This window comes from Furipterus horrens, unplaced genomic scaffold, assembly GCF_987537825.1.
Source record: "Furipterus horrens unplaced genomic scaffold, mFurHor1.1.pri manual_scaffold_8, whole genome shotgun sequence".
Classification (NCBI taxonomy): domain Eukaryota; kingdom Metazoa; phylum Chordata; class Mammalia; order Chiroptera; family Furipteridae; genus Furipterus; species Furipterus horrens.
The window spans coordinates 85,287,149-85,302,475 of NW_028327178.1; the positions used below are offsets into that span (position 1 = coordinate 85,287,149).

At 42.0% G+C, this 15,327-nt stretch overlaps 1 protein-coding gene across 1 annotated transcript in view; it reads right to left on the bottom strand.

Annotated features, from left to right (window-relative positions):
* The window catches only part of SHLD1 (shieldin complex subunit 1), a 67,402-nt gene extending 52,703 nt beyond the window's left edge, over window positions 1-14,699 (bottom strand). Inside the window, exons 1-2 of the mRNA XM_090285223.1 lie at window positions 14,623-14,699; window positions 7,801-7,979 (exon numbers count right to left, since the gene is read on the bottom strand). Coding sequence (XP_090141349.1) covers window positions 7,801-7,975 — 175 coding nt within the window. The 5' untranslated portion in view covers window positions 7,976-7,979; window positions 14,623-14,699. The remainder of the gene's footprint in view (window positions 1-7,800; window positions 7,980-14,622) is intronic.
* Between the last annotated feature and the right edge of the window lie 628 nt (window positions 14,700-15,327).

Sequence of the window (15,327 nt, forward strand, 5' to 3'; positions counted from 1 at the left end):
ATGATGATAAAGTTATAAACTGGTAATTAAGGTATTTTGATACTTTATATCTATTTTAAAGTCACACTGAATTTCACTTCTATGTGTTTTTCATTTAGTCTTTCAACCAGCCTTTACTGAGCACCTACTATGTGCCAGGTACTGTACCCTTAGTCTCTACTCACATGCGAGAGACCACGTTTAGAAGGCAGCAGCTGCGGGCACTGTGATTAGATGTAGCAGAGAACAAAACAGTAACCTTTACGGGCAAACGGGTATGAACTTAAAAACATTTACCCTTAAAAGTTATGCTTCAATAAGCTGGACTTTTCTAACATCAAACATGTTAGCAAAACCCAGCTCTATCAAAAATATCAGAGAGCTTGCTGGTCTGTAAAGGGCAGCCACTCAGCAGACAAAAAGCATGATTTACGTCAAAGGGCAAAGAGCCAAGAATAAGAAGAGTTCCCAGGCCAGATGAGAACATTTCTTCTGGATAGAAAAAATTATCAAGGGTTTCATTCATTCCAGCAAACAGAATTAAAATTCCTGACTTGTTTTTGTTCCCTTGGTTTGTTTGATTTCCCTTCCCTTGGTTTTAATATAGGAAACTGGATCCTACCTGGTGTGAGAAATTTAACTGAGAAAGCAGTGCCTCCCCTCTGATTAGTCTGCAGGTAGTTAGAGCTTCTTCAACAATGGGGAGACGAGAGGCTGAAAGGGGAACACAGTGGCAGTGGACACAACACTGGTCACTCCTGAGAGGGTGCTGATATTGGAGGTATTCTGACTTGGCAGAAAGAAGCTAGCAGAGACTGAAGAAGGTAACTGTATTTAAGACAATACTACTTAGTACTTAACCCTGGCTGGTTTGGCTCAGTGGATTGAGCGTCGGCCTGCGAGCTAAGTGTCACTGGTTCGATCTTCCAGTCAGGGCACATCAGAGAAGGAAAACTCTGACTCCAAAAAACCTCCGCTGCCTTGCGGCATACCTCTTCAGGGGAAAGGCTAAGGGAGTAAACCCCGACAGAAAATCCGGAGCCGGAGTCCCTAAGGCGGTTTGACGTTGTAGTCAACACCGGCAACTCCTGCGGCGCACCTGAAGCCAAGCTGTATTGACTCCGTCTTTCCCTTGGACCCTTCAGCTGCGAAGAGAGGGGGGGTCTGCTGCATGGGCAACAGCAGACCCTCCATATCACCCTGCCCAGGCTCTGTAGCTTCAGCTTCACTGGAGAGGACACTCCAGCGTCATCGCAAGATGTCGATTCAACACGGGAGGAGACAGATACCGTGTCACTCCCGAGTCGGACTGCACAGCCATTCTCGGCGGTGCAGATAGACTCTTAAGAAGCTACACCATCGTCTCTCCAGACGGACGGCTGCCGACGACGACGACGACTTAGTACTTACTCATACCTAGATGTCTGCATTTCTTTCAAGTTCTGCCTTTGAAGTCTGCCTGACCCATATTTGAGTCTCAACTCCACCATGTTTTGGGTAACATATTAATACATAACCTCTCTCTAAGGCTCTATTTCCCCATAGATAACATGAGGATTATAACAGTATTTATTTCTTGGGGGTAGAGGTGAGAGTCAGAAGGAACAGTGCACATAAAATACATAACACAATGCCTGGAATGTAAGTGTACAATAAGTGACAAATGATTATTCCTTCTGTCTTCCCTTAATTGTGGATAGTCTTCTTTGTCCTATAAATATGTAAGTGGAGAACACTAGTGATGGTATATATTCAACTATTTTAGTCAAGCTGTTTTCTCATATTTTAAGAAGAGACAGCTGAGTGACAGGTCATGAGTGAATATTCACTTAGGGAAGGAAGCCCTTGAGGAGCGCTATCGGGTCAGACCTTGCTGTTCACTGGACTGAAAAGATAAATGTCTGTAGGTGTGGCTCTCAACAGGAACATAGCCTGTTTTTCAACTCAGTTGGGATTTCTTTTTAAAACTGTGACTGCGGGCAAAGTACACAGAAGTAAACAAGTCTCTTCGCCCTCAGCACGTGTCCTTGAAACTCACAAGTGAGGAGTGATGAGAAATGTCACAGATGGCAAACAGCACACTTGAGCCTTTAAAAAATTTTACTCTTAAACTTCTATCATCTCTAATGACTGTTTATTGTCATCTACAACTGAGTAGCTTAAAACAGAAAACTATATATTTTTTCAATTTTTATTTTTAAAGGGACAGAAAGATCATAGTTAGGAGCAGTCAGTCTGTACAGGGGGTCTCCTAGGAACTAGAACTTGCCAGGTTATTCTGTGACCTTGGCGATTTTCTTCATTAGCTTGGGGTTCAACTTCCCCTTGTAGAAAATGAGACAACTAAGTGAGCTTGGTGGTTTTCAAACTCTTTTTGGCTCTGACATCCTTTCCTCCAATGAATGCTTATCTGGAAACCCACACAGTAAATAAGCTGACATGGATGAGCAAGAGCAGAGAATCCAGGGCCCCTGTAACTTCACTACTTCCTCCCACTCCCGACCATGGAGCCCCTAAAGGCTGTCTGAAGTACATTCTGAAAGCCACTGGCCCCAAAGCTATACCATTCACTAACTCTGTGGGCCTTAATCATATCCACTGATGGCTTATCCTTCACTACCTGGGCACATAATTAGTACACACTGCTGCCTTCCACCAGTAGCAAGCACAGAGTTCAAAATCCCATTTTGGACCTGAAAATCAAGTCTAGATCGCTGAATCTATAGAACTCCATCCGAATCAGAAAGTGGTAACAAATGCAGAGATACAATGTCATGCGAAAATTCAGACTTTAAAAAAACAAAAACAAAACAAAACCCATCAACCTGATGTGTGATAGGAAGCACCAGATTTTGTTGTATGACTTCGCAGAGGCTTGGATCATCGATTTCTGTTCTCTTTCTCTGGATCTTAGGTTCAGTGTAGAGGGTGCTGGGGTCGTTAGCCACTAGGTCGGATATCATTTTAATGCACTTATTTAAAAAAGTCCTTTAATTCAATGTAAAAAGAAACTTCAATATGAAAATTGCCTGTTTTGTAAGTTTTTCATTTTATTTCACTTTTAAATTTATTCATATTTTAAAAAGTCCCTAAAATTTAAGGAGAAAAAGTTAATCTTCTTACCTGAAACTTAGCATTACTCTTTTCATTAAAGAATATTCATTAAAATGAGAAAGCATCCTTTTGAAGGGCTTGCCTGGTGTGTGCATTTACAAATTTATTTTGTATCTTCAAAGAATCACTTAAAATATTATTAAAATGAACAATTTTCTACCCATTTTATTTCACTTTCTTTTCTTACAGTCATTTTCCCTTTATCTTAAAATATATTTCTAATGCTAAAAAATATAAGAAGAATTAAATGTAATTATCATTTCAGATATAACTTAGGACATTTTATATATTGTTAAGTATTTTTGTTGTACTTTTATTATCCAAATTTTTATTTACTATATGTATTACTTCTTGTTTACCACATTGTATTTTGAAGCCTTTATTTTAAAAGTTTCTTATTGTAAACACTTGGATTTTGAATGCTCACAGAAATATATTTTTATTAAACAATTATTTTTTTCTTCTAAAAAAGGTCTTTAACATTATTTCCATTTTTAAACTATATCCTGATTCCTATTTAAAATGACAACACATGCATAATTATATAAATTCTACTTTGAGACTTTGGATATAAGAGTTTATTATTTACATGATCATTAAAAAAAAAGACATATTCATTTACTCTTAAATATCAAATTTCTTGGATGAAATGCCTAAACACACAGGTTATAAAATGGCCTTTGAAGACTGAAATGTTGACAGATTCCAAAAGAAAAATAAGGGGACATTAAAGCACGATTTACTTTAGACAGTAGGTGTCTATCAGCTAAGGCCTTTAATCATAAAAGACTTATTGTGTTTAACATTCAACTTACTGTATACATTCAACCAATTTGTCCAACAACTGATCTCAGAAGTTCAAGTTTGAGGAAAGGCCTGAGACGTTCTGCCTCCATGTTGTAATGTCTAAGCACAACTTCAAGAAACTCTTTGTTCCGTACTAAAATATATGTCAGGTGCAATCCAGGACAAAGATTTCCGAAGGCACCAATGATATATGTCACACGAGCTACCCAGAGTTTATCAAACTATAGTAATGCACACAGGACTGCACCTCCAGGAATCCTTTGTGACCTGGCTTTCGAGAGGTTTATCCAAGACCATTTGCCATTTCATTTGGGGCTTCCATTCTGTTTATTCTATGCTTTCCCTGAGCCCATAACAAAAAAGAAAGGAAGCAAGTTACTTAGAGGCAGGGAGTTCAAGTCCATCAACAACTACGAACTCAGGACTAAACGGATGGATTCGATTCAGTGGTCTCTGGAGTGGACTGGGGTTGACCAGGGGGAAAGAGGCACATTTCGTGTTGGAGAATGATGCGGCTCAGCTGTGGCCTGAAGGTCTGCCTCAGCATAAAAACAGACCCAACAGGTGTGGCAGGCCTTTGTCACGAGCAGTTAGATACCAGCAGAGTCCTCTATTTACCTGCTGTTCACCTGCACAGCCTTACCACATGTAAAAATACTGTAGTGCTGCTGAACTGATTGTTAAATATTTTGAACAAATACCCGGGACACCAGATAACATGGAGTCCTGAAAATGAGGCACTGGAGCTTTGACAGGAGTTGGCAGGAAAGTGAAAGTAGACAATGAAATCTCAGAGGCACTTTACTTAGAGGAATGGAATGGAAAAGGTGTTTCAGGAAGGCCTTCTTGGGGTGTGAGGCCCCTGCCTTATCTCAGCAGGATGAGCAGAGGGAGGGAGTTTCATAATCCTGTGCCTGGCTTAAGTGACAGGTTGTTTACACCACCAGTATATCATGAGAAGTGGCTCGTTGGTCATTTAAGGACAGCTGAGCTCTGTTTATTTCGACAAATATAACCCAGCCTCGCCTACCTTTGGGTATCCAGACTGAAATGACTAATCACTAAGGCTTCTAAGCTTTTCCTAACTAACACTCTCAGATTCTTATCAACCTATTTGTTTCTTAGAAAGTACTCGTTAAGTCTGATGTCCCTTGCCACTAATGTACTCCTCCAGGGCATGAACAGTAATATGGCAGTGAGCATACAGATAAGGACAGAGAAGTGTCCATTAGGTGTAGTTCCTTGTGAAGGTCACTGGCATCGAGCAAGAGAAGGCTTAGTCTAGTGGATAGTGGAGTTGGAGGCCACATGCCCAGGAATGAGGAACAATTGTGAGAGGAAATAGAATGAAGGAGTATAGGCAACCCCTTCAAAACGCCTGCCTGGGAAAAGCAGGTCAGTGACAGATAGGCCCATGGCCAGAGGCAACTGCAAGGTGAAATGGGGAATCCTTTACAAAAGTTAGGCTTAAGCCTGGGCCTATAGCCTTATAACCTGGCTTTTGCAGTGGGCCTTGATGCCACCATCAAATATATAGGATGCTGGATGGCGCTAGATCTGTGGCGAAGCATAAAGCTGGAAAGGATACGATGAAAGATCGTCAGCAGGGGCTGGCTCTTAAGACACGGCAGGCAGGAGACTGTAACAGTAATCCAGATGACAGATGATAGTGGCTTAGACCAGGGTGGTGGCAGTGGAGGTGGCAAAATCTGTTTAGATCCTACATTTATTCTGAAGGCAGAATTCACAGGATTTGCCAATGGACTGGATGTGAGGTTTAAAGAAAAAGAAGTTGAGGTTGATGCCTAGATTTTTGTCTAAGTGAACAGAAGGATAGAAGTATTTGTTTGAGATGAGAAAGCCTCAAATAACAGGTGTGTGTATGTATGTAGAAGGGGGAAGGGGTTGGGGAAGGGATTGTACTGGGAATTTCGTTTAGGATGTGTCAAATTTAAGAAATTAGAGTGACTAAAAATAAATTAAAAAAAAAAAAGAATTCTAATGGAAATCTAAGTGATGGTGTCAAGTATACACATGGTCTAAGTGTCAAGCTAGAGATCTAAGCTAGAGAGAGAAAGGTGAGACTGAGCAGGGCACTGAGAGCACAGGGCTCCCAGGCTGAGTAAGATTCAGCAAGTGAGTGATAATAGAGAAGAGATCTGAAGACTTAACCCGGGGGCTCTCCGGCATTAAAAGGCTAGAGAGACAAGAAGAAACCACCAAAGGAGACTGAGAACAAATTGACAATAAAGTATGAAGAGAACCATGAGAGGCTACTTCCCAGAAAGCCCAGGGAGGAAAGAATTTAAGAAGGAAAAGGTCATCAACTGCGTAAATGCTGCTGATAGAACAAGAAGGATGAGGCCTGAGGAGTATCTCTTGGACTTAACAATGTGGAGTGGGGGTCCAATGATACAGTAGACTTCCAGAGTGACAACCGTGAGCAGGTGAGAGAAGACAGGATCTGATACAGAAATGAAAGATAAAACAGGGATACGTCTTCCATGGATACAAGAGGGAAGGAAGCTGGTGGATGAGGAGCATGAATAGTCATTCTTTCCTGATTGCTTCTGGGTTTTTGCTGAAACAGAAAATCAGTTCATCTGGTCATGAGCTAATCAGATCATTAAAGAGAGGCTTGGAGGAGGAGGTCGTGGAAGTTTGCAAAGAGAGGAGAAAGTACAAAATAGTCATCCAGGAGGGCAGAAGAGTGAACACACTAGGAAAATGGTGTGTGATGGAGGGCCAGCACGAAGGGTCCACTGGAGGTGGGAGGTCATAAATGTAAAGAGATCCTGGTCAGCGTGGTAGTGTGTTGAGAGGCCCAGACGCTGTGAGGTTACGAAGAGTTGGATTTCCAAGAGTCCAGGTACCATGTGCCTCATACATATTCATTATCCCTCCCCATAATGAGGTACATGCTATTTTCTCCATTTTACAAATGAGGAAACCAAAACAGAGAGGCCAAGTGACCTGCCCAAGGCCAAACTACAAGAAGCAGGACCAGAATTCAAGCCAGACAGTCTGACCCAGTACCACAACTGACGCCACACAAAATGGTTGTCTTAGCACCTGAATGTGCCTTCCCACATTTAGACCTTTATCAGTTTCTAAAAGAACCCTTTTTTGCATGAAATGTTTATATTATTAACAGAATAAATACTCCAATATAAATATTTCAACATGCCTCTCATTTTTAGAACTGTCAATCAAATTCAAAATAATAACAGTTGCTTTCCAATAAATTATTCATCCACTAGTCAATAAAAAACAAAAACTGGTTCCATACTGAATTCTCTGGAAGAGTAGACCCAGGCTCTGGATCGAGGTTTGAGGACCACCAGGTCTGAACTGGGCAATGAACGGGGAAGACGTGAGCTTTACAACCAGAGATGGTCACTATGTCAAGAAAGTATCATTAAGCTCAGATAACAGACTTTTGGGTAATTCAGTCAAAGAAACTTGTACAAAAGTTGCTACCTAAATCCAGAGTGTCCTTCATATGAGGAATATTAAAGTCCTTATTACCATTACCTATATAACACATAACTGGCGCACATTGTTATTTTCTTAAGTTTTAAGAGAACAAAACCAAAAAACAATTCCACTCTCTCCCTGCTGAACCAAGTGTTCCCCTGCCTCTGAATGCATTTGGATGGAGATCAGAAAGGGACTTAGACCAAAAAAAAAAAAGAGGCTTGCAGGAAACAATTTTTTGTGGTAGTTACACCAGAAGGTTGTCCTTTGAAGTCTCTTCCCAGCTTTGTTTAGATAAGACATTTTTCTACCTAAGCCAATGAATCATTCCAGAGAGAGAGAGAAACAAACTATGGCCTATTTATATACGTTAGGGTTTGGGGTTTTTGTTAATGTTCGTTGGTTTTAAACTCTGCTTCTTACCTGAATCCACCTCAGAAGAGGAAGGAATAGAAAGGGCTTCTACAGAACTAACAGCCTCGCTGTGGGCCTCCTGGCTGGGTTCTTGCAGCATATAATCTCTTATGTCACAAGCAGATGGCAGCTCCAAAGCACTGTTCTCTGACAGGCTGCCAGGAGTGGCTTCCTGGGTAGCCATGGTCCTGCCATGAAAGACAATAAAACAATCAATACAAAAGGCACTGCAAAGAGGAGCCTCCATTACAGAGAGTCACGACTTGAAGGACTAAAAACCCAGAATCTTAAAGGCCAAAGCACGGTACAACCAGAATAATGGTCTTTACTTCCTTGTCTTTACTTTGGATCTAGTATTTGTTTACCATATTTCTTCATCATGAGAAACAAATATTCTCATTACAGAAAGAAATTATTAATAACCCCAGCTGGAAAATAAACTATGTGTTTGATAAGGATGAAATACTGTGCAGCACTATAATCCATGGACTACAAGAATATTTAATAGGAAGAGAAACTGTTCATGAGATATTCAATGGGAAAAATTTTTAAACAATAGGTAGAGTTTGATCCAGATTCTGTGAAATAAAATATCATTTGTGGGATGTGTATGTATGAAAAATATAGATCTATAGTTAGAAAAACCAAATCTGGAAGAGTATATCCTAAATTAATTTCACTGGTAACTAATTTAGTGGTTTAACTTCTGGGTAGTGATAGGTGATTTGCATTTTCCTTTGTGGTCTACTCAAACATGCATTTAGCCAATTATTTAACATGCCAGGCCGGGTGCCAGGTCCTGGGGATACAAAGGTTAACGTGATAGACCTTTCCTTCAAGTTGCTCACAGTTTGAGGTGATCCAAACACAGGAACATACCATGTTAACACAACGACAAAATAGAGCAGAGCCTAGAAAGGGGCAGTGGGCCTTCTGGAGGAAGTTATCCCCAAGCATAAGGTAGGCCAGGCCACGGCCAGTGGACAGTGTGAACACCAGAAGAACCAGCTTGAGCAACCACAAGTGACATGGGGTGTCAGGAGTTTAAAGTGAGAGTCAAGGAACAGTCATGTACTGTGTAACTGGGAAGGGACAAACCCTGTGGTCTCAGCTGGGACCCTCTCCTCTTCCTGTGCCAGGTCTAGGAAGGAGAGCAAGTCCATAGATACACAAACTCTTTAGCTGAGCTCTGGAGACCATGAAAGTGGCTCATTAGGTTCAGTGTTTGGACATTTCTTGTTAAAAATGAGTCTATATCCTCCTGGGTCTATAGCCACCTGTGGGCTGGGTTTTCTAATGGGGGGCTCTTTGCAGTGCTTCCAACCCTGCCCACCTCCCTGTAAAATAACAGTGAGCCTGGGGAGATCCGGAATTCTCTGCTACTCTCTGCGTCCTAAGTTGTCATCATCAATATTATAGACAATGCCATGTATCATGACTGCCATGGGCCACCATGCACCATGCAGGAGTTACACAGTCAGATCTGCAGACAGATTTGCAGGGCCTACACCCAGTGGCAGGCAATCTCAAAAGCAAAAGGAATTCATTCACCTGCAGTGGGTCCGGTGAGAAAATAAGAGCATGTGAACAAGGGCAGGGCACTACCAGTCAAGAGCAGGAGGCAGAGTAAGAACATATTTAGGAAGGAAAATGAAAGTAGAACTTAATAACTGAATAGATAAATGAGCTAAAGAGAAACAGAGGGTCAATGAGGAGTGAGTGGCACCTTAGTTGTATCATCAATTGAGTTAGAGAAAATAGGAAAAGGAACGGGTTTGGGAGGAGGCAGTATTCCAAATTATAAAATATTATGCAACTGTTAAAATGACAGAACTTGTAAAGTCTCAAAGATGTATGTTTGAATGAAAGACACAATTTCAGAATAACATGGACAGCTTCATAATGGGTAGTTAACAATAAATACTTGTTGGATGCCAGGACTTGTACTAAGAGTTTTACCTGCAACAGCTATGAAGCAGGTTATCCAATTATTACCCTCATTCACAGTCAGAGGGTCAGACCCAGACACAGAGACAAGTAGAGTTACTTGCCCAAGGAAACCCATCTAGAAAGTCCCACGCTAGGATGAACTCAGCACCAAGACCTTCCAGCCTCCTATGTCTGCACAGCCTCCATCCTGTGACCAAGACAGGCAGACAGGAGGTGGATGAAAAAAAATCAACAGAGAGGCTTGGCGAGATCCTTCTTGTTTGAGCACATCGAGTCACATGCTGTTGTGACATTCGCTCTGGCAGAAACATTTGCTCCCGCAGAGAGAAAGCCAAGACATCAGCTGATTGTTTCTGAAAGGAGTTGGGTGATCAAGTACGTCCTGTCTTTTCACATGTGTTACATTAGCCAACTAAGTCTGAAGTTTCAGCAAACACCTCTGCTGCAGACTCTTGGTTGCTCCTCCTTCTCTCCTCCTGTTACCAAACACTGCTCTGGAGCCTTCTGGAAGGGAACAAACAGGTCAATGAATGACATTGACATATTCTGCCTGCCTGCAAAGGTGCCTTGAAATGATCCATCAACTGAAGGTATCATTAGCAACATGAAACAAAAGGACTCCTTTCTGAAACACTGATATAATATTTATGTTTTCTTTTAGAAGCACTTATATTAAATGTCAAATACATTTCAAGTAAGCATTTGAACAAATAAAAAAATGCCTACTGGAAGGCTGAATCCTTTTATTATAAAATAAGTATTTGTGCATGTAAAACACATTATTTGGGACTCTGAATTTGTACAGGAGAAAGCAAATAATAGGGTAGACATGAAACACTTCTTATTATGGTCTGAAACTGTGTAGGCTGGCAAGTAGAATACAATGATTATATTTTGCCCCCAAACTTCTGTTATCAGAGAAACCCTAGTGCTTCTCACCAATTCAGCAAATAATTACAGATCTGTGAGCCTATTAGCGTGCACACAAAGGTTATTAGTGAATGGGAGAGCAAAAGCAAGGGTGGCCAAAGGCCAGGGTGGCCAGCTCACCTTAGGGTGGCCAGAAGGCCAAGAGTGCCAAGAGCGCCCAGAATCAAGAAAGCTAGTCCTTTGTTTTGAGGACTTATATAATTAGCGGGATGGTGAAGAAGTTACATACTGATTGACGGATAAAGGTGGAGCCAGCTTTTCTCTGGGAGACGTGACTACCCAAACTTAAGTATGTGTGGGGGTCTGTTAGCCCGAATCCTTATCTTGCTCCAGACTCCATTTGTTCATCTTGCTGTAAAACAAGTAAGTGAAGGGAGGCAGTAAATTAAAGTTGGGGCAGTTACCCAAAGTTATTTATGGGCCTTTATTTCCTCCTTTGGGCACTATGGACCCTCTCCCACCTTTCTGGCCTTAGGAAAAAAGCACAGTTTCAAAGGCTTTCCTTCTCAGATAGTGGAAAGAATACATAGAATTTCAAGGACTGCCCTCCTCCTGTGTTAGCACTGTGTTTACTGGTGATGTTATAACACCTGATAATGTTATGAGACCAGCCTCAGGGCTGCTGAATTAGCAGGTGAGACATTTCTCCCTCTGCTTCTAACCTCCTCTATTTAAAGGTCTTTGTTAGATAGCAATGGTAAGGGTCCTGCTTTTATTTCCTCTCTGCTACTCATTCTACTGTAACACGTTTGATATGTGGTTCAACTTCCTTCTCCAGAAATGCATATTTTCCTCTTTTAAAAATGCTTGAATTAGGACTTCTGGCCAAGATGGAGGCGTAGACAGACACGCTGTGTCTCCCCCAACAACTAAGAAGGAATACAACTACCTCAAAACTAGAAACAACCAGAAGTTCCAGAAAACCAAACTGCCTGGAAGTCCAGCAAACAAAGATATAAAGAAGAAATACTCATCCAGACAGGTAGGAGGGGTGGAGCTGGGGCGGAGAGGATGCGGTGCGGTGGCGGCAGCAGCAGCAGCAGCAGCAGGAGCGGCGGCGGCAGCAGTGGCAGCAGCGGCAGCAGTGGCGGCAGCGGCAGGCAGGCAGAAAGCACAGTCACACATTTTAAAAAGTCAGAAGGGACACCTGGGGAGCTTTCCCAGCTCCTCACTGAACCTCGCAGCTCAAGGTCCCAGCACCGGGAAAATCAAGCCTCATTGTTTCTGACTGTGCAGACCAGTGGGGGTTGGGGTGGAGGCAGAAACTGCCAATCTCTCAGCAGAGCCTGCTTGTTTAAAGGGCCCCCACAGTCCTAGAACGCCCACAGACCCACCTACTCTGGGAACAACGGCCGGGGCAACAGCTAGAGGGGTGCCAGTCCGGTGCGGAAGTAGGAAAAGTGCCTGGAAAAGGGGCGAGTGCTGGGCAGGTGGCATTGTTCCCTCTCGGACCCCTGCCCCACAAACAGCGCCACAACGTGGTGAAACAGGTCGCCCTGTACTGACGAATCCCTAAGGCTCCGCCCCTTATAATGTAACAGGAGTGACAGCTCTACCTGGGACGTGGAGGCAAACAAACACAGGAGCCTGTCAAAATGAGGAGACAGAAAAGTATGGCCCAAAAGGGGGAATGAATCAAGGTTCCAGCGGGAGAACTAAGCGACAAGGAGATAGCCAACCTCACAGATAAGGAGATAGACAACCTAACAGATACAGAATTCAAAACACTGGTGATAAAGAGGCTGACAGGCTTGACAGATATGCCTGAGTACAGCAAACGCATAAGAGAAGAAGTGAAGGCTATGCCAAGTGAAATGAAGGAAAATCCACACAAAACCAATGGTGAAGGGAAGGAAACTGTGGTTCAGATCAATGATTTAGAACATAAAGAAGGAAAAAACAGTCAACCAGTGCAGAATGAGGAAGCAAGAATTGAAAAAAATGAGGAACACTTCCAAAATTTTGCGAAGGAGACAGACATACAGGTCTGGGAAGAACGGAGGGCCACAGGCAAGCTGGACCCTGAGGGGACCACACCATGATGCATCATGATTGAGATGCCAAAGGTGAAAGATAAAGAAAGAGTCCTGGGGGCAGCAAGAGAAAGGCAGATAGTTGCCTACAGTAGGGTGCCTATAGGACTATCAGCTGATTTCTCAGAGGACACTTTGCAGGCAGGAAGGGACTGGCAAGCAGTATTCAATGTGATGAAAGGCAACATGCAACCAGAATTACTCTATCCAGCAAAGCTATCATTTGGAATGGTAGGGCAGATGAAGTGCTTCCCAGACAAAGTAAAGTTAAAGGAGCTCATCATCACCAAGCCATTATTATATGAAATGTCAAAGGGATTTACTTAAGAAAAAGAAGATCAAAACTATGAACACTAAAATGACAACAAACTCACAACTATCAACAAATGAATCTAAAAAATAAAAAGGAAATCCAACTAAGTATACCAGAATAGGAACAGAATCATAGGTATGGGGATCATTTGGAGGGTTATCAGCTGGGAGGGGGGAAGAGGGGAATGGGGAAATGGTACAGGGATAAAGAAGCATAATTGGTAGGTACAAAATAGACAGGGGGAAGTTAAGAATAATATAGGAAAGGGTGAAGCCAAAGAACTTATATGCACGACCCATGGACATGTACTAAGGGGGGGGTGGGATTGCTGGAGGGAAGAGGGTACTGGACAGAGGGGAGCAAAGGGGAAGAAAATTGGAACTACTGTAACAACATAATCAATAAAATATACTTTTAAAAAAAGACTGCTTTTGTATCTTGGCAATTATAAATAATGCTTCAATGAACATAGGGTTTATCTTTTCAAATGAGTGTTTTCATTTTCTTGAAGTAAATGCCATATGTGAAATTGCTGAACTGTTAATTTTTTGAGGAACCTCCATACTGTTTTCCATAGTGGCTACACCATTTTACATTCCCACCAACAGTGCATGAGGGTTCCCTTTCCTCTACATCCTCACCAACACTTGTTATTTATCTTTTTGATAACAGCCATTCTGAGAGGTGTGAGCTGATATTTGATTGTGGTTTTGATTTGCATTTCCCTGATGATTAGTGATGTTGCACATCTTTTCACAGGACGGTTGGCCATCTGTATGTCTTCTCTGGAAAAATGTCTATTCATCAACTGATTTTCCACTGGGTACCAAGACAATTCTAAGGGGAAAAGACTATCTTTTCAACACTGAGATAACTGGATCTCCCATACAAAAAAGTAAAATGGTGTAAATTCTTTGGAAAAAATTTGGCAGTGTTTCAAAGATTAAACAGTTACACTTTGTCCAAGCAATTACATTTGTAGGTATATGCTCAAGAAGCAAAAACATGTAACAAAGAAAAACAAAAAACATGTATTCACACAAGCCTTACACAAAAAGTGAAAACAATCCAATGTCTACTAATGAAGAGATGAATAAAATTTGTCCTATGTATACATGAAATATTTTTCAGCAATAAAGACATGAAGTTATGACACATACTACAAGCACAAACTTTGAAACTATTATTAAAAACAAAACAAATGAAAAAAACACTAGTGGTAAAAAGCAAGACAACAGGCCCAAAATGGGATCACTTATGCTAAGCCATGCCACCATACATTTAAAAAGGTGATTTTTATTCTATATAAATTATATCCCAACAAAGCTGTTTTTTTAAAAAACAAAAACAGAAACCTAAGCTCATCCATTGCCTGCAAACTCACTGAATTCCTCAAAGCCAAGACTGCGGAAGCTGTAAAGGCCACCTGCTGGGGTAGAGGAGGGAGTGGGTGGGCAGGAACTGTGCCAGGAGAAGCGACCATAACTTCACAACTGTGAGATAACGCTCTGAAGCGCCCTGGGGACCCCTTCTCTGCTCCCAGTCACAAGGCGGTCCTGAATTAACCCAGACAACTCGCCCCCAAAACCCGGTTATTACACTCACCACCCGACAACAGCAGCAACCGGTAATCCGGAAGCGGAGGCGCCATGTTTGTTATGGGAAAAGACTAGTTTGAATGAAGTCACTGGAACCATCTTTGCTGAGGGCAAGCAAGGAAAATGGTAGGTAGCTGCGGCCATCTTGGCTAAGGGCATTCTCCCAGCCAATAAAGCTTTCCGCAGGCACATGGCTAGAGAGGCTTCTTGACAGAATGCATTTGGTGGACACTAAAGGGAACCTGAAAGCTGTTTGACGTTTTTAAAAATGTAAATGTCTACATTAAAAAAGCAAAAAATAGGAGTTAACAAAGAATTAAAATGTTTTACTATGTTGCATGCAGATAGCTGTATATGACTGCCAAAACTGCAGGACAACAGAGGAAAAACTGAGGGTTTTTGTCCCATCTCACCATGTTCTTGAAAAAGTCCTGTACACTCACAGCCTCCTATGATGCCTACCTTGGAATAGGACCCCATAAATTAGAAGTCCTTCACTTAAGGATTTTTTTTAAGGTTTTATTTATTTTTAGAGAGAGGGGAAGGGAAGAGGGGAACAGAGGGAGAAAAGGAGAGAAACATCCATGTGCGGTTGCCTTGCGTGTGCCCCCAACCAGGGACCTGACCCACAACCCTGGCAAGTGCCCTGACTGGGAATTGAACTGGCGATCCTTTGGTTCACAGGCTGGCACTCAATCCACTGAGCCACACC